This window comes from Vipera ursinii (assembly GCF_947247035.1).
Source record: "Vipera ursinii genome assembly, chromosome: 7".
In the NCBI taxonomy this organism is placed as follows: domain Eukaryota; kingdom Metazoa; phylum Chordata; class Lepidosauria; order Squamata; family Viperidae; genus Vipera; species Vipera ursinii.
The window spans coordinates 9326627-9351274 of NC_139521.1; the positions used below are offsets into that span (position 1 = coordinate 9326627).

At 40.1% G+C, this 24648-nt stretch overlaps 1 protein-coding gene across 7 annotated transcripts in view; it reads left to right on the forward strand.

The window, feature by feature from the left end:
- The window catches only part of FIP1L1 (factor interacting with PAPOLA and CPSF1), a 37580-nt gene that overhangs the window by 4272 nt on the left and 8660 nt on the right, over positions 1-24648 (forward strand). For 2 of the 7 annotated variants that reach the window (XM_083367907.1, XM_083367909.1), the window contains exons 4-15: positions 2597-2700; positions 4549-4610; positions 5627-5734; positions 6316-6446; positions 6733-6801; positions 10276-10385; positions 13222-13329; positions 14648-14741; positions 15646-15802; positions 20253-20279; positions 20679-20733; positions 22419-22474. In XM_083367907.1, coding sequence (XP_083224033.1) covers positions 2597-2700; positions 4549-4610; positions 5627-5734; positions 6316-6446; positions 6733-6801; positions 10276-10385; positions 13222-13329; positions 14648-14741; positions 15646-15802; positions 20253-20279; positions 20679-20733; positions 22419-22474 — 1081 coding nt within the window. The remainder of the gene's footprint in view (positions 1-2596; positions 2701-4548; positions 4611-5626; positions 5735-6315; positions 6447-6732; positions 6802-10275; positions 10386-13221; positions 13330-14647; positions 14742-15645; positions 15803-20252; positions 20280-20678; positions 20734-22418; positions 22475-24648) is intronic. The other 5 variants (XM_083367910.1, XM_083367911.1, XM_083367908.1 and 2 more) reach the window with 4 other exon arrangements.

Sequence of the window (24648 nt, forward strand, 5' to 3'; positions counted from 1 at the left end):
AACACCTTTGAATATTCAACATTATGGCATGAAATATGACCTAAAATGGATCTGTTCTCCATAGAAGTCCTAAAACTTGGATTAGAAACAGGAAGTCACAGACATACTTCATTTCTCTATTGAGGAAAGTGATCCAAAGCTGTAGATTTGTGTATGGCAAGAATATGTGAACCTTTACTTTTCAATAACTGGTGTGCCCTCCTTGGACACCAATAACAAATGTTTTTGATAAGACTGTTAGATCAGTCCTACACATCAGCTGAAAGGAATTTTAACCCATTTCTCCATATAAAACCGCTTCAGTTCAAGAGGTGTTGGTGAGCTTTGTTGTGTGAACTGCACACACTGGGTCTTTCCACAACATTTCTATAGGATTACGGTCAGGGTTTTGACTTTGCCATTGCAAAACATGAACTTTCTTCTGCTTTAGCCATTATTTGGCTGTACAACTAATGTATTTTGGGTCATTGTCTCACGGCATGACTCACTGTGTTGAGCTTTAGTTCACAGGCAGGTATCCTGACCCTTTCTTGTAGAATTTGCTAGTGCAATTCAGAATTCCTAGCTCCATCAGTGGTGGCAAGCCATCCTGGTCCAGAGGCACCAAAGCAAATCCAAACCATGATACCGCCACCCCCATGTTTCAGAGATGGGGTAAGGTTCTTACAGTGGAACACGGGAGTTTGCCTTTTTTCCAAAAGGAAACCCTTTTTATTAGATCCCCCCAATTCTTTCTTGGTCTTGTCCAACCACAAAAGATTCTTTCAGTAGCCTTCTGGCTTATCCGTGTGGTTTTTCGCAACCTGTAGATGGGCAACAGTGTTCTTTTGGGAAAGTGGTGGCTTTCTTCTTGCAATCCTGACCAGCTTGCCATTATTGTTCAGTGTTTCCCTGAGTGTGGTCTCATGAACATGACATTTGCCAAAACAAGAGAGACCTTTAGTTCCTCAGATTGTTGATTTGGGGTTCTTTGATGACACTCCCCCCACCCCACCCCAGAATATTGCATATCTTGCCTCTCGGTGTGATCTTGTTGGTGGATTGCTCCTGCAGAGGATAACAATGTGTTGAATTGTCTCCTTTTACATGATCTACTTGATAGGAAGCTGGTGGCTTTGGATATAGTTTCATAATCTTTTCTAGCCAGGTGTGCATCAACAATTATTCTCGGAAATGTCTCTTGTTCAAGCCATAACATATTTCCACATAGCTGTGTTGTCAATATGAGACTTTGATAATAAATACCCATAATCTTGTTTTTCACTTAAGGCAGGACCTGCCATATTCAGACTTGATTCTCATCCCATTAATAGAAACACCTGGCTCTTAGTTTCCAGTTTAAATGAATTGATGATCCTAGACATTCACATACTTTTACCATGCAGGTATATGTACCTATGGATCATTTTCTTCAATAAATACATGATGGTTTTGATTCATTTCTTTAACCTTGTTCCTCATTTAGTTTTAGGGCTTGTGTGGAGAGTGCATCATACTTTAGATCATATTTAAGCAGTAATATTGAAAACTCAAAAGTGTTCAGAAACTTTCAAGCACTACTGTGCATAGCTACTGGTGTTTCAGATTTCTTGAGGGTACAGTTTGAATCAGACAAACAGCTAAGAAGTCTCTCCCCGTTTTCTATTTCTGCGTGCAAATAAATCTCTTCCAACACTGCGTTTTAGTTTTTCATATTAAAAATGCTTACCGGAATTCTGTTTTGCTCCTTTGTATCTCAACAAGCGAGTGCCAGTTTGGTCTAGAGCAGGGGGTCTTCAAACTTGGCTTTTTTATGACTTGTGGACTTCAACTCCCAGAATGCCTGGCTGAGGAATTCTGGGAGTTGAAGTCCACAAGTCATAAAAGGGCCAGGTTTGAAGACACTACCTGGTCTAGAGTTTTGGGATTCTGGATTAAAAGCAAGAAACCTGACTTGTAAGTCCTGTCTTAGACACAAGAGACTGCCAAATGAGCATAGGCCAGATACTTTGTTAGTCTAAAGAAGACAGCATTGGCAAGCCACTTCTGAAAGCCATATAATAGCAAGGAGTCACGATTGACTCAAAGGAAAGAAAATGCCTTCACGTGTAGATGATCTTGTTTGTGTCTTGCAAATGTATTTTGCTTGTGGCAAGTAGATACTACTTTCCTAACAAGCATTAGAATTAAATTTAGCAATTCAAATAACACGGAAAATATTATTTGTGAATAATTCACCTAATGGTTTTATTTAGTTAGATGATAGGAAAACCAATTAACTTAATGAATGCTGATGATTATTTTGAGTTGATGTCTATGAACATTTTTATGTACAGCATTTTGAACTTAACGTTTATACTTTGCCTCTTTATTTTGGTTCACTAACTTTGTAGCGGTGAATTTGCTTGCGTTGAGTAGCAACTCATTGAAAATTAATCATTGATTTTAATGGTGGAGACGTGTGGCCTCTTTTTGTCTGAGCGTGTATGTTTTGTTTTCATGGTTCTGCAAGTTTGGATTATACAGTAAATTTGGAACAATATAGCTGCCTTTTCAAATAGTATCTAGAAAGTTAGTTGAATTGCATGTAATTTCTAATTATGGCCTTTTTTTTTAGAAGGCTGCAGAGGCCGAAGATGATAGTGACAGTGATAGTGATGATGATGAAGATGATGTTCAGGTCACTATTGGTGACATTAAAACAGGAGCACCGCAGTATGGGTAAGTTGTTAACCCTAAATCGTTTGGATTTCAGGTTCTGAGTTAAGGCAGACTTATGAAAAAAAATTCCTTCTTTTCTTACCTTGAAAAGCAAAAAAGAGCAAAACTCAAAATCTACAGTATTCTACAGTATTTTATTTTAAGCTCTGTTTTACAAAATCTTGGAACTAATAAGCAAATAAATATTGTCCTATACACTAGTATTTCTACACCCTTAAAATATCTCCTGTTCATTTCCCCATCTTTAGTCAACATGCTACCGTCTTCCTTCTGGCTTTATTCCTGACAGTGCATCTGTCACCAAAGTTTTCTAAGTAATTCTATACAATTTCCTCACAAAATGGGCTCTGTCATTAAAAATACCGAAATGTGCTTTTCGGTGGAATGTAAGAGTTATTTACTAGGAGCTGTGGTGGTGCAGCATTGCAGGCTTAACTGCTCGCAGGCAGGGGTTCAATCCTGACCGGCTCAAGGTTGACTCAGCCTTCCATCCCTTCTGAGGTTGGTAAAATGAGGGCCCAGATTGTTGTGGGGCAATAAGCTTGGAGAGGGTTGTAAAGCACTATGGAGCAGTATATAAATCTAGGTGCTTATTGCTAAGTGCTGTTTCAATTAGTGTCACTTTTAGAGAAGTCCAGTGCTATCTATAAAATTATTTTTCTTGTACTTTGCTGTAATAGATCTGAATAGGGACGCGGTGGCTCAGTGGGTTAGGACGCTGAGCTTGTCGATCAGAAGATCGGCAATTTGGCGGGTCGAATCCCGAGTGCCGCGTAACAGAGTGAGCGCCTGTTACTCGTCCCAGCTTCTGCCAACCTAGCAGTTCGAAAGCACGTAAAAATGCAAGTAGAAAAATAGGGACCACTCCGGTGGGAACGTAACAGCGTTCCGTGCGCCTTTGGCGTCTAGTTATGCCGGCCACATGACCACGGAGACGTCCTCGGACAAGCGCTGGCTCTTCGGCTTTGAAACGGAGATGAGCACCGGCCCCTGGAGTCGGAAATGACTAGCATGCACGTGCGGGGGAACCTTTACCTTTACCTTTAATAGATCTGAGGAGAGTTTTATGCTCTAAAAATGCTAAATTAATTACTTCGTGTTATATCCCAAATCCTTTTACACTTTTTTGAAGCTTCAGCAGTGCTTGTCACAGCTGATAACAAATAACGCTTCTTTGAGTGTAAACAAAGTGGAGAGACACCGTACACAACCAATGCGAGCTAGTGTGGGGCTTGCTCCCTTTTTGCGGCATATCCAGCAGCTTGCCTGTCAGTTTCAGCCGTGTAAAACTAGCTTAAATACAAGCTACTCTACATAAACTAAGAGCAAAGGCCAAGTTCACTAGCACTAACGATGTTACCTAGTCGAGTAAGGAGCAAGCAAACGACCAAGCTCAGAGAACGCCAGCAACTCCAATGTGAGCTACGTACCTTATTTTCCGTTGGATTCAGACACAAGTAAAAAGAAAAAAAAACCCAGTAAAAAACCAAGATGGAAGTTGTGACTGTGTTTCCAAAATACATTCAGCAAAGGGAAGCAATTGCACATTTCCTCACCTTGATTGGAAGTGCTGGAACTGGTACTTACTGACAATTATGTCAGTAAGCGATGGAAATTAGAGTCCCAATTGTCCCTGTCACCCAAAGACTACTTGTGTGTGCATGTATGGGAAACTGAGGAAAAACTTCGGCGTCCCTCTGCTGATCCAGAAATTGTCGCTTCTTTAACGCTTGTGTGAGTGCACACCGCTGCACTTCCAAACGCTTTTTTTAAAAAAAATCGTTTCCTCAACAATCTTGCTCATCTTTTACCCTTTCCTATAAAAATGTGATTATTTTTTTTTTTTAGGTACGGAGCAGCTCCAGTGAATCTCAATATTAAAACAGGAGGGCGGAGTTACGGAGCTTCCGGTAAGCATTTGCTGTCAACTCAAAGAAATGAAAAATGGGAAAAATATTGCTATGCTCTGGAGTGCAGTATGTCTTAAGGTCACTGTTACAGTGTAAGACCGTGTTGGCAAACCTATGGCATGTGTGCCACACGTGGCACGCAGAGCCCTCTCTGTGGGCACGCGCGCCGTCGCCCCAGTCCTAGGCCTTCAGCGGGGTTTTATAAAAGCTTTTTGCTTTAGGCCACCGCCGCTGCGTGTGAGAGGGAAAAAAAGGTTCAATCAATTAATTTCAACTTCTCACAAGAAAAAAAAAAGATCTCGCAAAGTTGGAATTGATTGATTGAACTTTATAGTCCCACCCCATCTGCTGTTACCACTGCAGCCATGCCCACCCAATGGGCCACACCTCCCATAGGCCATGCCCACCCAGTGGTGCGCACCAACCCAATGGGCCATGCCCACCTGGCACCTGACGATACATAAGTGGGTTTTGGGTTGCAGTTTGGGCACTCGGTCTCTAAAAGGTTCGCCATCACTGGTGGAAGAGAACGTTTATAAGAACAGTAACTATCAGGCACATTAGTGCCATTATGCAGGAAATAAGCACCTTAATTTCACTATAGGAACTTTTAGTAATATGTATACGTATAATAGGGACTCAGTGGATTAGGACGCTGAGCTTGTCGATCAGATGTTTGGCAGTTTGGCGGGTCGAATCCCGAGTGCCGCGTAACAGAGTGAGCGCCTGTTACTCGTCCCAGCTTCTGCCAACCTAGCAGTTCGAAAGCACGTAAAAAATGCAAGTACGAAAATAGGGACCACTCCGGTGGGAAGGTAACAGCGCTCCGTGCGCCTTTGGCGTCTAGTCATGCCGGCCACATGACCACGGAGACGTTCTCGGACAAGCGCTGGCTCTTCGGCTTTGAAACGGAGATGAGCACCACCCCCTAGAGTTGGACACGACTAGCGTGCATGTGTGGGGGAAACTTTACCTTTATAGGTATAATATAAAATAAGTATTCTTTTTTTTTATAGGCACAAAAGTGAAAGGAGTTGATCTTGACGCACCGGGAAGCATTAATGGTGTTCCGCTATTAGAAGTTGATTTGGATTCTTTTGAAGATAAACCTTGGAGAAAACCAGGTAAAAAACTTTTTTGCCCAGAAGTAAATAACATTGTAAAAACATGTCGTTGAAACTCCAGAAGTGAGCAGAAATTTGATTGCCTTGTTTTAACTTAAAACGCACGAAATGCGTTCATAATTCCTATTTCAGGAGAAATTTAATCACAGCCTGTTGTAGACCCAATACTTGTAATAAAGCTACTTCCAAGAGGTAGGGAAAATATAAGTATTACTCAAGTGGGATTTGGTGCATGAGAACATGTTGTTGTTACGTGTTTTGCATTGTTACCTTTTAAAGTTTTTTTTTTACTCAGAATTGTTTTGATTTTTTTTTAGCTACTTCGGCTTATCTAACATAGGAAAAGGTGCCCCCCCCCCTCTGAAGCACAGCTAAGTAATAAAACATAGCTAAGTGGTTGTGGGAAGTGAACAAAAGAGAGTGCTGTAAAAAGAGGGGTCTTTTTCTTCCAAATGGTTATTTAGCTGCTTTTCATTTTGGAAAACCAGTAGCTAGAAAGCATTGTGGAAGGGCCGGATTCTTCCACATTTTTATAGCAGTTGCATTGAACCCCTAGAATCTTTGTGGTTTTTCTTTTTAAGGCGCTGATCTCTCAGACTATTTCAATTATGGGTTTAATGAAGACACCTGGAAAGCTTATTGTGAAAAACAAAAGAGGATACGAATGGGACTTGAAATTTTACCCGTTGCCGCAGCTACAAATAAAATTACGGTAATGAAAATAAATCTCTTGATTCACCATTGTAGAACCATTTTTCCTTCCGAAGTTAAAAGACTCCACACACAGTGTTAGCAACCCTTGTGTGGTTCAACAGTTCATTCCCTTCCTTCCTTGTTTCCTCTCATCCAGCCATTTTTGCTCCATTTCCTTGTTGGCCTCGTGTGTTGGTAATGTGGAATCACCAACTGCAACTAGCTTTGCAACCTGTTGTTAGTTGTGATGTAGCCCATCAGTCCATAATGTGGTGTTTTAATGGGCGATGTGTTATTTAACTTAGGCCGAAGACATTGCTATGGAAGTAACGCCAGGGACAGAGATTCCAGATGGCACATACAGTCTTTTTAAGGTGAATGTTGGTAAACTTTCCTTAGTCACTCTTAATTACTGTTTGCCATACCACTTCCAAGTTTTGAGTCTAAACACAAAAGTGGGTGTAGCGGGGTTTTTTCAGTTTTCCCCCAGCATGTAGAATCACTTATTTTATCTTTCTTGTTGCAATCCTATGATTTGATGGCATAATGTACTAATGATTGCTGTGACAGTTATGTGATGTGTACGCTGCATTATTTTAGTGAGATACGTCATTCCGTTGAAACAGATTTCATGTATCATTTTTGGCCTAGTATTTTCACCCTCTCTCTCTCTCTCTCTCGGTGGTCCCACTCAAAAATGACGTTCAGGAAGAATTTTGCTGACTGAAGAAATTATTCTCCCTGCAAGAATGTGCCCAAAACAGAAAATGTGTTGTCGTTTTGAATCTGAAACGAAACAAAGGCAACCATAATTTTCTGAACGTTTTGCCACTGGGGGAGGCATAGTGTGATGGAAATGAAACCTGGAATTTTTATTATTATTTTTTATTTCTGCTAAAGCAAAACGCCCAGGATACAGGCTAATGCAGGGGTCTTCAAACGTGGCCCTTTAATGACTTGTGGACTTCAACTCCCAGAATTCCTCAGCCAGTGTGCCTGGCTGAGGAATTCTGGGAGTTGAAGTCCACAAGTCATAAAAGGGCCACGTTTGAAGACCTCTGGGCTAATGTGTGTGCCACACTTATTCTCCTGCCTTTGTGTAGCTAGCATTGCTGCATATCCCATTGTGCACCTCATCCTTTTGCGGTGTCGTCTTTTTTTCCCCTGGACCTCTGCTAATAGCCTTACTCTCCCTGCCTGACCTACTGCTTCCAATAACAATCATTTCAGCCCGTATTCAGACAAAACAGCTCCATAGCTGAATCAACCACCCATGTTTTTAGACACAAGCCACCGAAAACCAACTGTTCCATTGAACAGTTCATGTACAAATACCTTCGCACATCCCTCCCTTCGTATATAAAACATCATTAGATGGTTGTAAACCAGGATCACAAACTTGATTAACAGCCATAGATGGTAACCGCCAACCTCTAGTATGCCCTAGAGCAGGGGTAGGCAACCTCGGCTCTTTTATGACTCATGGACTTCAACTCCCAGAATTGGAGGGGAAATCTACATTAGAGCCCTGAATGGCTTGGCTGGCTCAGGAATTCTGGGAGTTGAAGTCCATGAGTCATAAAAGAGCCGATGTTGCCTACCCCTGCCCTAGAGGATTTTTAGTTGTTAGGCCCAGTGGCATCATGAAGCAGCAAATTCTAGATTTTTCTTGAGTGCTTCTAAGGCTGAAGACAATTCTAGACAAGACCTTGTTGTGGTAGAGCTGAAACTGCTGGGTTGAGAACTGCTTCATGCCAGTGTAAAAAGGTTATCAACTAGATACATGGTTATCGTTGATTAGGCATTTGACAATGCCCGAGGGGAAAAAATGCACATCAAGTTAATATGTGTCACTTACATGATATGAAGAAATGGATAGGTACCTAGAAACCAATGTATTTTTGGGAAAAATTGTCTTGATTTTGCCATAAGGGCTAATATTTATTTTTATTTTTTTACACTAACACATAACAGTTTAATAAAACACAGCAAGCATACAATGCGCTTATTTTTCCATGAAGAAAACCTTCAGTTGTTTTGTTTCCTTGTTTTAATAAAATGCTATTTTAAAACACAATAGAAAAGGGATCTCGTAGAGCAGGGGTCTTCAAACTTGGCCCTTTTATGACTTGTGGACTTCAACTCCCAGAATTCCTCAGCCAGCATGCTTGGCTGAGGAATTCTGGGAGTTGAAGTCCACAAGTCATAAAAGGGCCAAGTTTGAAGACCCCTGTCGTAGAGAATGCTTTGGCTGGTTGGCTCCCAGATATTCTTTTTTTATTCTCCTGCCTGTAATAGGCTGGAGTATTTTAGCCTTTTATTACTTAAAAAGGAAAACAGATGTAAATACTGACAGTCAGTTTAACATCTGTAACCTTATTGCTCAGGTTACATATTTTATGTTCACAGGGGAATATGTATAGAAATTTTGAGTAGGGAGCCATGTTTTCAATCAGTGTGTGCAGTATTTGTTCAACATTTGATACTGAAGAATTGATATAAGGTAAATATAAACAGAGCTAATACGAAGATTTAAATTGGCCTCCTTTTGTTACTTTTTTTTTTTAAAAAAAATCATGTCTGTGTACTATTTTATTTGTACATATTACCTAAGAGACTTTGGTCAAGGCTACCTCATAATTGAGGATTTGAACCACATTTTCTACATTCAATCCAGATTTATCAACATCACAGGTGTTGTGAGCAGAGTTGTGCTTTCCTGTAATATTCCGTAATGCTACAGTGTCCATCCATGCTTTTCACTAATGTAATCTGATGAAAAATGTGAAAACTTATCAATTGTGGTTATATGGAAGTAGAACTCTACCTATTTTAATGCTCCATCATAACCTGTTAATCACTTTGTGCTTTTGCAAAATAGGCACATAGGACGATAAACTCTAGTGTTCTTAAAGGGCCAGAAAAGAATATTACTATACAGTGGTTTTGTTTTTTTTAATATACAGTAAGAGCTATGAAACTCCTCCCCCAACTAGTATTAGTGCAGGATATTTTGCCTATCTTATTCAAAACAATCTTTTTTAAAAAAAAACAGAAACTATGCTTATAACCCTACAGTATTTTTGCTTCCCCCTTACCTGAGGAGCAATACATTTTTCGTTCCCCCACTAATTGCCAATTATTTAGGTTTTATTTGTCTATTATGCAGACAGTTCAATTTGCTTTGCTTAATAGCAAGTGGAAGTTATTGTGAACCTTACCAGTCTTCAGGAAAATATTAGTCTACATTTTTAGGTTTTGCTTAACGATTTTTTTTTACAAGTTTAACTTTTTGATGCTTGAGGAAAAGTAACGTAGGGAGGGATGGAAATACAGCACCAGATGCTTAGCTACTTTTTTCCTAGATATGCCATGTGGAGCTGTTTTCCTATAGTGGAGCTGAGTTTGACTGGTAGAATATTGGTTGGTTAGAAGTACTGTATAATTCTTGGTTTTTATTCCTGTTCTATACTGAAGAAATTACACTTTTGTTAAACACTTTGCTGGGGCTGAAGCATTAAAAACCCAAATCACTGGTGGATTCAGACTGTTAACTTTGATATTTTCTTTTCCTGCTTCATAATGCTACAGATTAAATTTAAAATTACCCTCCCCTGTTCTGAAAACGATTTATTTTTCAGGGTGGCTATTGGAATTTTTGAGAAATGACATTTCCTTGGGCAAACGAAACGGGGAGGGATTTCCAGTGGAAGCCCCCCCCCCTAACAAGTTGTCTAGCGTGAGCATTTTTATTTGGGAATTGTAGAATTTTGCTGCTCTTGAAATTTATCGGAAGAGATCCTTGATTTTGCAATAGGTAATGCTAATGAAGAAACTTTATTCCGAAGGTGCAGCAGGGCAGAACTGGAAATATGGAGAAAGAAGTAGCACTTCCGCCAGTCAAAGCTGAGTTTACATCTCCCCCACCCTTATTCAAGACAGGAGTCCCCTCAAACAGGTCAGTTGGTCAGTCACATTTTTGAACAGCTGAAGACAGAAAATGTTTCCAGGTTGCCATCATCCCTTTTTAAAAAAACTGAACAAAAACGTCACCGCCTTCTCGCATCTTGGGTTTTTCATCTTTTTTTTTCATCCTAATCTTCTGAGTTAGTAATCAGTGATAATAAGCAGGGATATTATTTGCACCTAAATAACACGTCGATGCTATTTTGAGTATGTTTTAGAAGCCAGTTGATTTTTTTGATTATATTTTATAAAAGGTTTATACTATGCATTTATTTTTGGGTTGAGGTAACTTGCTTTGAATTCCATAGCGTTACTTCTATATTGTTAAGCACATATAAACAAACATTGCCTAGCAGCTTAAACATAGTAAAGGTAAAGGTTCCCCCGCACATGCATGCTAGTCGTTTCCAACTCTAGGGGCCGGTGCTCATCTCCGTTTCAAAGCCGAAGAGCCAGCGCTTGTCCGAGGACATCTCCGTGGTCATGTGGCCGGCATGACTAGATGCCAAAGGCGCACGGAACGCTGTTCCCTTCCCACCGTAGTGGTCCCTATTTTTCTACTTGCATTTTTTATGTGCTTTCGAACTGCTAGGTTGGCAGAAGCTGGGACGAGTAACAGGCGCTCACTCTGTTACGCGGCACTCGGGATTCGGTCCGCCAAACTGCTGACCTTCTGATCGACAAGCTCAGTGTCCTAACCCACTGAGCCACCGCGTCCCTAGCTTAAACATAAATAACTATAATTTTTGTGGTTGGATCAGGCCTGTTTGGGATAAGCTGTAGTCAAGGCTCTTCTTGTATTTGATCAGTTGAAAAAAAAAAGCACATTTAGTTTTGAAGAGGTCATAAGACCTCTTTGTTCTTATCATTGGCCAAATATATCAAGTCAATACGTATTGAACATGTAGTTGAATGACATATTAGGTAAGGCAAAGCAATACAATCAGAAAAACGTGAAAAAAATTGTATTGTTTTCCTTTCAGTCATTATTTTCTCGCAGCCTGCTTAATTTCTTTCATGATGCTTTATTTCAGACTAAGCTGACTTTGCTGACATTCTTATTAATTATTCTGTAATAAGATGGTTTGGCCACAAGCTCATAATCCCTGCTGAATCCTATTGAAAGCTAGTAATCCTGTTTTGTGTGATATATGTTGGCCTCTAACTGAATTCATTTGGATTTTCTCAAATAAACGATCATAGTTTTTTGTGTGATGAGTATTTTTCAACTAGATGTTGGGGCGGGGGGGGGGAGTTGGGGGGAGTTAGAGCATGGTCTGCAGCCTGCCTGCTCGTGAGCCAGAATATTCTCGGTTTTGATCTAGTCCATGAGCTTGTTATAAAATGTTTGGTGTATAGTTTGTTGACTACAAGGAAGGCTGATGGCAGGTTGATTTAATTGGCAGGTAGATCTCTGCCTCCTCTTTTGTGGATGAGGATGACTAGAGCTAGGCCCCAATCATTGGGGATCAGTTATTGGCGCAAGTGAAGCCAGAACAGGGACCCACTTATCTAGGTTGTTTTGGATCACCTCTGCTGAGATAAAATCATTTTCTTCAGGAACTTTCTTTGGTTTTGGGTGTTTGAATCAGTTTGATCATTATTTTTACTTTATTTTTTTTAAAATGTATTTACCTTTATTTTTACTTTTGATTAAATGCCCTGGTTGTTGTAGTCTGTTTTATCTTAAAATGTTCTTAGCAGATCAATCTGATTTCATTTCTCTTTCCACAGCCACATACTGCTTAATAGTCTGCACAGTACGCCATAGATAATCCCTCTTAGATATTTTAGAAAATATATTAACTGATCGTGTGTATTCTGCTTGCTGGTCTACGGCCGAATAAATATTGATTGATTAAGGGGATTTGTGTGTGTGTGTGTGTCCCTATAAGTAAGGGAAACAAGTATTTGTATTACATTACAAATATTGAAAGCACTGACCATCTTTTTATATATTGTCCTTTTCTTGGTGTGTGTGTGTGTGTGTGTGTGTGTGTGTGCGTGCGCGCGCCCGTGTGTGGGGTAGGGGGGAGAAATGCCAATTTCTACTCATATGAAAAGATTGTAGAAATTTCAGATGGGGAAAAATTGGTATTTATCAAGCAGTGCATTATTGTAAAAAACAAACAAACTTTATTTTAGGCCCAGGCCCAGCAATTTAAAAGCGTTATATTTAATTCCTGGATTCTGTCAATGTTATAGTTCTTTTGCCATGGAATACATATAAAATATATATTTTACTTTTGGCTTCTCAAGCGTGATTACGAATGGTTCTATCTTGTGTTGACGCTAAGGGTGAATCAGAGAATCTGAATTGTTTTTTTTTTCTTGAAACAAAACAGAAAAATAAAACTCAAAGCAAAGCAAACCTTCTTTCTCTGCATCTGTACGGCGCCCGGATAAAGCCAAGCTCCATTGCGTTATCTTGCTGGAGAAGTCAATAGTTTGTGTGTTTGTGTTTTCACTTAGGTCGGGAGTCTTCAAAGGTGGCCCTTTTGTGACTTGTCGACTTCAACTCCCAGAATTCCTCAGCTAGGCACGTGTGCCTAGCTGAGGAATTCTGGGAGTTGAAGTCCACAAGTCACAAAAGGGCCACCTTTGAAGACCCCCGACTTAGGTTAATATGAGGTGCAGATTCCACTGAGTTAGTGCATATTGTTAAAGCATCTGTGGTCCACCCTTAGAATGATCCTGCCTGCCGGAATTAAAAGGGAAGGTGCAGCTGGGGGACAATTAATGTCAGAGAGCGAGGGTAGAAAATAAATGATAATAGGAAAAAAGTAGAAATAGAAGGAAAGAAAGACCTAGAACGTTTATCTCACCAGAAGCAGCGCCTCTTCTCAGTCGCAGATGGGCACTGCAGTCAGAAAAACCAGTTCGGGCAACGTGAAGTGGCAGGCTCGGTATGGGAGGTCCGAGTCACCTGAACTAAGGTAAGAAAAATTTAAAGCACGTGACCTTTTTTAAAATATATATATATATATATATAATGCCGTATTTTTCCTCAATAGATGGAATCGGACTGGACTTGGGTACATAGCCTGCTTTACCCAACGCGGATTTGGAAGCATTAAATACAGATTAATCACGGTAGCAATGCCCAAGTAGATTCTGGGAATTGTGCGGAGAGTATTTTGTATACGTATACTTCACTGTAGAATTGGAAAGTATTGAAATTGAAAAAATATAATAGTGTTTCTGGGTTAATTTCATCAAAGCCGGTTAGGTTTTGTTTTTTTTCGCACGACGACCATAAAATGAAGACGTAGAACTCTGCTATTTCACTTAGGGGTAGCAAACCTCATGAGTACCAATCAATGTTTAAATTATTTTCTGCCCCAGGATTCATCCTATAATTTTTTTTCATTCTTACTCTGCTAGTAGTTCCTTTATCCCCACTGTAAGTGCTGTTTCAAGTGTCGTACGTGGCTCTGCTTTCCAAAAGAAATGCTGATTTCTGCTTGAGAGGCCATATTTAATGAGAGGAAAATTGCAGGTGAATATGGATGTGCCATAGTCTGCTAGTCTCCAGTGGCTGCTAATTTGTTCTGGAGTCCTTTTGCTTCTTAGGCTAAATGCTGCAGGGCAGAGATTGTTGTTAGTTGCGAAGTCATGTCTGACCCATTGCGACCCCATGGACAACGTTCCTCCAGGCCTTCCTCTCCTCTACCATCTTCTGGAGTCCATTTAGGCTCACGCCTCCTGCTTCAGTGACTCCATCCAGCCACCTCCTTCTCTGTCGTCCCCTTCTTCTATTGCCCTCCATCTTTCCCAGCGTTAGGCTCTTCTCCAGTGAGTCCTTCCTTCTCATTAGGTGGCCAAAGTATTTGAGTTTTAGCTTCAGGATCTGGCCTTCGAAAGAGCAGTCAGGGTTCATCTCCTCTAGGACTGACCGGTTTGATTGCCTTGCAGTCCAAGGGACTTGCAATTTTGCAACCATCGTATTATTTCACAGCTACTTAATTAGTAGCTACAACACTGCGCTGGCTGGTTATTGAGGTCAGGGTTATAAACAGTTCTGTCTAAAGAAGAAAGACATTTTAAAATAGTTTTTCAAACAAACCAAGTCTGCTTGTAACTAATTTCTCCTTGAGGAACAATTTCAGCAGTAATTCTAGCTACAATTAGAAATATGACAATATTCTTGCCTTATTTGTTACCGTATCTGATTGTCCTGATCTTTTTATGAAAAAAAGAATTGCACTTAGTTTCATGTTTTACGAAGCAATGTTTTGCGCTTCCTTTTTTCAGACGACTATCTGGGACAATAGATGTGATTGGACAGACCATCACAATCAGCCGAGTGGAAGGGAGACGGCGCGCCAATGAGAATAGCAATATTCAGGTTTGTTTTTAATAAATGTAAAACAAAATCACCACCACTACCACCCCCAAATCCAAAAATTTGTTTCCATCCTACATCAGTAGAGAAGATGAAATTATACTATGTGTTACAGCTGATATGTAAAATAAAATTAAAAAAACCCCTCTAAATATGACTCACGATCAAGCCATGGATGTATTCATTAGACACCTGGAATAGAAGAAGTTGGAGAGAATTTCAGATTGAAAGATTTTGAATCTGCTTCTAGTGAAGGAATCATCCATGAAAGCGTGTCACGTGCTCATTGCCGTCCCCAAAGATGTAGGGCAGGGGGGGTGTCTTCAAACTTGACCACTTTAAGACTTGTGGATTTCAACTCCCAGAATTCCTCAGCCAGCCCTGGCTGGCTGAGGAATTCTGGGAGTTGAAGTCCACAAGTCTTAAAAGTTGCCAAGAGCTGAGGAATTCTGGGAGTTGAAGTCCACAAGTCTTAAAAGTTGCCAAGAGCTGGGGAATTCTGGGAGTTGAAGTCCACAAGTCTTAAAAGTTGCCAAGAGCCAAGGAATTCTGGGAGTTGAAGTCCACAAGTCTTAAAAGTTGCCAAGAGCTGAGGAATTCTGGGAGTTGAAGTCCACAAGTCTTAAAAGTTGCCAGGTTTGAAGACCCCTGATGTAGGGGCTTCTTGATGCAATATATTGATTGGTGGCAGATGCCATAAACTAATTTGAGCTGTCTCTTTCAAGGGTTTATTGCAAAACATTGCTTTGCTTGCCCCTCCCTTCCCCAAGCTCTTGATTAATCCATTGAATAGGAATGGACAAATGCAAATGCTGGTTAGATTTAGAAGCCCCCCCCAAAGGAGGGAAGCATATTTTCTGCTCCTTTTTTTGTCCAAAGGCAAATATAACATTGGTTTTATTTATAGGTTCTGGCTGAACGCTCCAGCAGTGATGTAGACAACAGTTTTTCCAAGCCGCCTCCGTTTTTCCCTCCAGGAGCTCCACCCACCCATCTTCCTCCACCTCCATTCCTTCCACCGCCTCCATCCGTTAGTACTGCTCCTCCTCTAATTCCTCCTCCAGGTAAAAAGAAAAGTGTGGTTGGAAAAAGGACAGTGTTTCAGTCGCAATACATGCTCCTTACCCGTACCTGAAACCACAGTGTTGTATATGTTTAGAATCAGACGCGTTCTAGCAAAATTCAGTTTTATTTGGAACTGTAAGATTCTACACGGCTTCTAAGAATTGTTTCTCTTGAGGAGGGTTTTTCTCATTTCCGAAGTAGTTTTCACATTTCTCCTGTTTTCCTGAAGAAGATCATAATTATTTCTGGGCTGTCCCTTCTAAGTAAATGGTCCCTGCTCTTTGGAGGAATATAATTTGCTTCGTGTGGAATTGGAACTAACATAAAGTACAAATAATGTTATTGGACTAGCTGTCTTCTGATTACCACCTTAAATTTAAAATATGACAGCATAACTTGTTGGCTAATTTAAATCACTTTAGCCCTTGTTAGGTATCACGCTGAAGGTATTTGCAGAGTGCTTTTTATTAGTAATTTGCTTCAATTTTAGACACTCCCAACAACTATTATTTTCTCACTACCCAAATGAATTACGTAGAATGTAAAACAGGAACAGCAGCGTAATAGATCATAATCAATAGAAACAACAGCCATAAAACAGAGCATTTGAACTTGCAGTAAGCAACTGACAAATTAGTAATAAAAAAAATGGGGTGGAATGTGCCCAGAAAATTAAGATGCTCACTTGGTTCCAGAAATTTCATAACATAGGTGGCAGGAGATGACCCCTCTAGAGCAGACATGTCAAACACAAGTCCCGGGGGCCGGATCCGGCCCGCGAAGTGGTTTCGTGCGGCCCGCGAAGCCATCCTGGAAACAGTGAGGGAACGGCCCCCACTGCCTTGGCCCTGGCCCAGAGACCCTCCTTCTGCCAGAGACCCTCAGATCTGTCCCACTCCTGCCCGGGCCCCCATAGGCACCCTTGATGCGAACGATGTAGAGCTGGCCATGCCCACCCAGTAGGCCATATGCACTCTAGCCACGCCCACCCAGTAGGCCACGCCCACCCTGGCCATACCCACCCGGCCCCCTGAGGGCAACCGCAATGCTGATGCGGCCCTCAATGAAATTGAGTTTGACACCCCTGCTCTAGAGAGAATGTTCTTGTAAACGAGCCACTTTCTTGTGATCATCTGGCCTGTTTGATTTTGGCAGGAGCAATTAAATCATAGCTCTCCAGATCAATATTGATGATTTAGTTAACACAGATAGCATATTGAAAGGTAGACTAATGAAAGATTTAGTTAACACAGATAGCATATTGAAAGGTAGACTAGTGAAATATAGCATGCTTTCCTTGTAGTTCACACCACAGCTGCAACAGTAACGTATCGTAGTCGAATGTAGTTTTCTGAGAGCTGGCGGAGAAAAGTAAAAAAATAAAATTCATAATTATTTCATTTAAAATAAAATAACGTGATAAACAATTATATAAGCTGCTGTGTATGTTAGGTTTGGGAAGTAAAATAACCTCTCTAGAATTCATAACGTGAACATTTACATAGAACGTTTTCACCTGTAGTTAGTGTCCAACTGAGGTTTGGATTGCAAACTTAATTACAAGGAAATCTGCTTATTTGAATGTAAGATTACGCTAATGCATCTAAGAATAGCTTTGAGACCATTCAGTATTTCTTGTACTCTTCCTTCCCTCCCATGATTGCATGCTGCTTTCCCCCAAAATACAAATTAAAATATTACCTATATTTATTTTTGTCAAAATAGTAGGAAACGTTTAAACAATGTGTAGTTTTGCTCCTTCCTGGAGCAAAACTACACACTGCTCTGAAGTAGAATCCAGAGCATCTGCGCTTGGAAATGAACTTCACTAAATTAATTTCACATACTGTGTAGCTTTTCTGTTTAGATGATAGCAATTGTCTTCTACCGATATAGTTGACCAGATAACAAGCTTCTCACATAATTAGACTGGAATCTTTTGAATTTGAACAACAGCCATTATTTGACGGGGTGGAGTGGATTTCAGCATAACTACAGGTAGTCCTCAACTTGCAACGGTTCACTTAGCGACCGTTCAAAGTTTCAGTGGCACTGGGAAAAAAAAGCGACTACGACTGTTTTTCACACTTTTAGCCGTTGCAGCATCACATGATCAAAATTCAGATGCTTGGCAACTGGTTCCTATTTTACGACGCTTGCAGTAACCCAGAGTTATGTGATCCCCTTTTGCAACCTTCTGACAAACAAAGTCAATGGGGAAGCCAGATTCCCTTAACTGAGTTACTAACTTAATAACTACAGCGATTCACGTAACAACTGTGGCAAGAAAAAATAAATAAATCATAAAATGGGGCAAAACTCACTTTTAACAAATGTTTTACTTAGCCACAGAAATTTTGGGCTCCATTGCGGTCGTAAGTTGAGGACTACCTGTATATCTGTGCTTGTAATTTGATCGATGAAGCCTGATATAAAAGTGAGTGTTAAGGAATTTGTCGTGCAGAGGTCTCCTTGTGCTACCAAAGAGTTGCACAGACAAGGAAGGGTACTGAGAGCAGTAAAAGTCACACAAGAATACACTGAGTTATAAAAACAAAAAGTAGTTTACTTTTGAGGTGGTGTAAGAACAAAAATGCACAGTCAAAAATAAACAGTCCAGGTCATAAACAGTAGCAACAGTCCAAGGAGTAATCCAAACTACAAAGTCTTCTTACCAGTCCAGAGGTCAATACACAGTTCAGGTTTACAACAGTAGTAAACCAACAGCAGAGCAAAAACAGTAATAGTAGAGATCAGTGAATTCAGAGAGAGAGAGAGAAGCTACGTTCCTAGCTTCCTCTTATGGCCATGAGAACACTTACACACCCATTGGCCAATTAACATCTTAAAGCCATAGCATTATGGTTAATATATTTTCAACCCAACATTGTAGGCTAACACCATATGCCTAACAGTGAGGAACAAGGGGGGGGGGGGAAAAACTATTCCAAAGTTTTTGGGGAGGCATGAAGTCAGATTTTTATTGACGTTCGCTGGGCCACATCTGCATGTGCTGTCAATTCATCGATCAAGCACATCTGGAAACAGGAGACGCACGTTTATCACATGAGCCTGCCTTGTGGGTTCCCTTTTTTTTTTTAATCGCTTGTAGTTTCGTACACTTGGAAACAATTGGGGTGAGGATAGTAGCATTGGCTCTTTCAGGTTTGCAGCATTTCATCTTCAAAGAGCAAAGCAAAAATTAAAATCTGCCCATTCCTCCTCTTGTGGGGTAGAAAAGTTTCTTGTCAGTTTTTTGTTAGCCATTATTAACTGGAACCTCTGCCCGGAAAGTTTTCATAGATTCCAATATAAAACATCCTTAATATGATCCTTTGAAAAGGGATATTGTTTTCTTTGAAGCTTTGATTCTGTGTTCACTTAAGCTATATTGTGATTTAAACATCTTTGGAGACCGGAAGAATTTCTGTTGTTTAAAAATACAAACCTAAAAAGCTGACTAAATATTACCGAGAATAGTACTGAATGGTAGAAAAACTGAGTTACATTTTTTAGGATTTATGAACAAAGTGGACAAAGCAATGTAATCAACAGAATTAACTGTGTTATGTACTTGTTCCTACGACATTTTATAATATGAATGTGGTCAACTGGTCTAATTCCCGTTCTCTCAAAATAAATAGCCAGGGAATCAGGCATTTCATCGTTGCTAAAATTAGTTTTATCAAACAGCCCTGATTGGTATGATGTGTCACTAGGAGGACTATTCTCTTGTTTTTTAAATCTCTTTTAATGAGAACCGTATGGCCCAGTTAACATTAACCTGTCATTTTACATTTTGAACTTGCTGTCTTGTCTATTAACATTGAGGATATAAAGGCACAGGTGGGTTTTTTTTTCCATTGTGTATTCTTACAAAAAAAAGAGAACAATTAAGATGTTATTTTAAATTAATATTTTTAAGACTTACCCTTTTATAAGATGTTTATTATGAGTAACGTAACTTCCTATTCTAGATGGTACGGTCCCTGGAGTTTAACAATACATATATATATTGAAAGGTTTTTGAAATATAATCGGAAAACTCTCTAAATTGTATTGTTGTCTTCATGATTTAGATAATGTCATCATCTACTCTTTGCTCAACAGATTTAAATGTGGAAACGGTACCAGTGCATTTGTTGGGCAGAGATTTTATCGTGGGTGCATGCGGTAGAGTTTTTTTTTTTATTTGTTCATTTATTTGCATGGACATGGCCACAAATGGATCAGGTTCTGCTGTTTGTGCAGATTGACACAGAGAACCTGTCTGGGCTGAAACCAATACGGATTGGTGATAGAAATTAAGTCACCGCCAATTCCTATTGGTTCCTTAATGACATGCTGCTGGCATGGATGCCGTATAGTGCCAATATGGGAGCCGCAATATGGGAATGAGACAATATAAACTCATTGCTGAAATGACTGGGTACATCTTTTTTGTTTTAGGTATACCAATAACTGTGCCACCGCCAGGTATATTTATTTATTTTAAAAGTAGCATGAAACTTAACTTGTGAATTCCTTCTTGGTTATAGGGACCATCGGGGTATATCCCACTTTTTAAAAAAAAAAATGCACTCAGCTTTCTGTGGAGGATCTCATTAATACTGATTTGAGTTACCAGCTTGCTCAAAAAATAGTTGAAGAATTAGAAGAAGAACCTTAGAATATATATTAAGTGTGCAGAATTTTTTAAAAAAAATAGTAAACCAAGCAGGCTGGTTTATTTCGGCATTATTCTATCACTTGTTTGCTACAAAGTTTTACTAAAAGTTGCTGCGTTGGTTTATTGCCGGGACACCACTAATTGCACTAACCTAATTTTTGAATTCGTCTTCAATGTAAACCAACCTTTTTAATTAAATATTTCAGGCTTTCCTCCCCCACCTGGAGGACCACCGCCTTCCCTTATACCAACTATAGAAAGGTAAATTTTAGTTTGTAATCTGACGTCACAAGGACTTTGTTTATTGTTAAGACTTGCTGTGATGTGAATTTGAATAAAAATACTGTTTAATATTTATTTATTTATTTATTTATTTATTTACCGTTTTGATTCCCTGGAACTGAATAGAAGCCTGCTTTATAGGTTTGTTGGTTTCAGCAGCCCCTTTGGGGTAGGCAGAACAAGGATCAGGGCTACTTGGAAAAGTTGCAGAGACGAGAGGGATATGGACAGTACAGATAAAACTATTGGGGACAGCAAATAAGATTTGAAGTCTGAAATTAGATATTAGTTGAGCAACTCTTACGCCTTTGGCTTCCTTCTTATTAGTTAAAAAAAGCTTGGGACAGGACTAAACAAAATAGCAATAATCTGCCATATATATAATATGTTTTTTAATTGTCGTAAATTTCTGATTCAAGGAAATATAACCTGGGCGCTAGATGTTTTTGGGGGGCTTTTTGTAATGTTCTTGTGGAAGTCTCTGGATTCTGTCGTGCAGCTGCCACTGAAATTGACTCCAAAATTGCAGTCGTAAGACACGGCAGTCATAAATCAAGCTACCATATGACCACATCACTTTTATGACCCTGCTCGTGGTAGTCATTGAGCAAACGTAGTGGTCGTAAAGTGAACCCATAGCTAAAACACTGAGGAGAGCCTTTTGCTGGAAACCAGAAGTCAATGCCAGATTCCGGCAGAAATGTCGTAAATTGTAGTCCTGTGACCCTCCCCCCCAAAAGAGCTGTAAATGTGGGCCAGTTGCCAAGCACCCAAAATTAATGATTAATTGTCTGGTTTAATGTAATTCGTGATTTAATACAATTTAATGATAAACACCTCCTAGAATAAATGAAGAAATAAAAAACCAACCAGTGAGGGTAAAGGTTTTAACCCAAACTACATATATTAATTGTGATCTGAATCAAAGCTTTTCTCTTGTTTTAGCAGTGGGAGGATCAGATTTGGCCACAGAACTAGATCTGTTTCACCTCACCAACTGGGTGAATGATATCAGGGGCAAGATTCAGTGGCTGGAGGGCTGTTTTTCTCCATGTTCGCTTCCGTGTAGATAACCATTTTTTTTTTGTTGATGCCTTCCTAGTATAGCTGGCTGCCCCAGTCTGATCTGTAAGAAGGCAAGACGGGATATGAACGATGCGGGACAGTCGTATTTGTAGGAATATTGGGGCTGATAGGTCAAAGGTGAATACGTCCAGGTTATAGTATGAACAGAAAGCAGAGAATTGGGTCTGTTGCTTGCCTTAACGTGTAGTTTCGTCAGGCTTCCTGTGTAGAGAGGTGCAAAAATAAGAACGAGGCTGGGCATGAAGGACCCAAACAGATTTACTTCCGACCCCTCACCCCTTTTGTGAAGATAAACAACAGGGAGCATAGAAGACATTGATAATTTATACATGCAAAGATGGATCAGGTAGCTAGTTGCCTTAATTTATTCCTTCAGAGCTGAAGGCATAGTAATGTTCACAGCACTGTCGTCCAATTAACAGTGGCAACCCGTACTGGTTTAACACAGCATGTTGAAGATTAGTCATTTTCTAGGCTTGCAAACGAACACTTCAGTAACTGGACCTGCAATGCAATAGAAACTGGTTAATTTGAACCTAAATATAAAAGAGGGTTGATTTATATTTATTTCCCAACAGTGGACATTCCTCCGGTTACGATAGCCGCTCAGCTCGTGCATTTCCATATGGTGGTGGTAAGTGTCTTTGGTTCACTGCTTGAAAATGTCACTTGGATAGCTGTATTTTCCCATCTAAAATTTCTTATTGTCTACAGGAACACTAATTAATATATTAACTGGTTTCCTAAGTCTGTCTTATTACGTGTGGCATCTTTCACTTGTCAAGCATCCATTAGCAGGCACCAGTCTCCTGCCATATTGTGAGGGGGGCCGTGGGGAGAGTCAGTTATCTGACAATACAGGTAGTCCTCGACTTATGTCCATCCTTAGTACCGAATCTCAGTTGTTGAGCAAAGTGGTAGTTAAATAAGATGCTTTTCTCAACAACTGTAATCCCGGTGCTTCCAGTTATGGACATTAAGCAATGTTGTAGGTCGTTCAGTCCTGACATTTTGAGGAAGCTGGCCGAGAAGGCAGCAATGGCGACAATAAGATTGTGGCAGGCTTGACAACTGGTCATAAATGGAAACAGGTTGCCAAGCACCCAGATCACAATCACATGTCTGTGTGTGTTTGTGTGGGGGGGGGGAATGCAACGTTTTGAGACAAGCAGAAGTGTGCAGCAGGTTGCCAAGTACCCTTTCCAAGGCTTGTCATAATTCTGGCTCGTTGTTACACAAATGGTTATAAGTTGAGGACTGCCAGTATACGTGTAGCATGCTGTATAACAATTACCAATATTTTTTTTTCTGAAATTAATTATCAAATCTAATAGCTACTCATCTTCACAGAAGGACTGTGGGTGATGGACAGATAGCATGTTCAAAACAAAAAGTGAATGTAAAAAAAATTAAAATAGACCCGCAATGATAGTAAATTTCAATATTAAAAAGGTAATTAAAAGGCAGGGGAGAGCATTCAGGGCATTAATCAGTCAAGTTAGGTCTTTAGGTATTCAGATATTTTCAAAAGGCCAGGAGAATATGGGCACATCTTGCCTCTGGCCTTTAGGTTTTCTATTTTTCAGTGAACGACGATGGCCGTTACATGGAACAACAAAACAAAACAGAACCGGTATCATCGTAGCGCAAGAAGACACGCAGGATTTGCGTATCTTAAAAGACTCATGAGCCTATCCACATTTGAAAAAAAAATATTATTTTGCTATTCTATTTTGCTTTCGGATTGTTGTCGGAAGCATTCAGAAACCTAACCTTGAGCAGTCTTGATTCGATACCATTTAGTACAAAGATCTGCAGTCATATTTGACCGCTAGATGCTTAGAGTTCTAAGTATTTAATTTAATTTAATTTTAATTTATTAATATTTCTATACCGCCCTTCTCCCGAAGGACTCAGGGCGGTGTACAGGGCAAGAATAAAACACAAAGTTACAAAAATTAAAAAATAATTAAATACATGCCCATAAAAACAATAAATACATTAATAAAACCCCAATAAAATGATAATAAAAACCCCCACCAATCCCCCCCTTCTCTAGACCACAGAAGATAAGGATTGGGGCAGATATGAAAATTGTCTTCCAGTACTTGAGAAAAAGAGGTCAACCTGTTCTCCAAAGCCACCTGAGGGCAGGACAAGAAGCGATGGATGGAAGCCCGTTGACGGGAGATCCAGCTTAGATGTAAGGAGAAATGTTCTGGCAGTCAGAACAATAAGTCACTGGAACAGCTTGCCTTCCAGAATTATGGGTGCTCGGTTGCTGAAGATTAACAAACAACCATTCGACTGGGATAGGATTAGGCCTCCAGCCTTGAGCACGGGAGTTGGACTAGGAGACCTCAAAGGTCCCTTCCAACCCCGGGTTCTGTGATGCCTTTTGAATAATAGAAGAAGCTGAATATATTCCGAGTAACACAATAATAATACCTTTCCTTAAACTTCTCTCGGAATCGGCTTTTTGAAAAAAAAACACGCTTTATTCTCCAGTTCCCCCCCCCTTTTGTGGTTAATAGTGGTAAGGCTGAGGTAAAAATAAAGTGTTCTTGGCATTCTTGTTTTATGTTGTTGTTAGCTGCGAAGTCGTGTCCGACCCATCGCAACCCCATGGACAACATTCCTCCAGGCCTTCCTGTCCTCTACCATCTTCTGGAGTCCATTTAAGCTCACACCTACTGCTTCAGTGACTCCATCCAGCCACCTCATTCTCTCTCGTCCCCTTCTTCTCTTGCCCTCCATCTTTCACACCATTAGGCTCTTCTCCAGTGAGTCCTTCCTTCTCATTAGGTG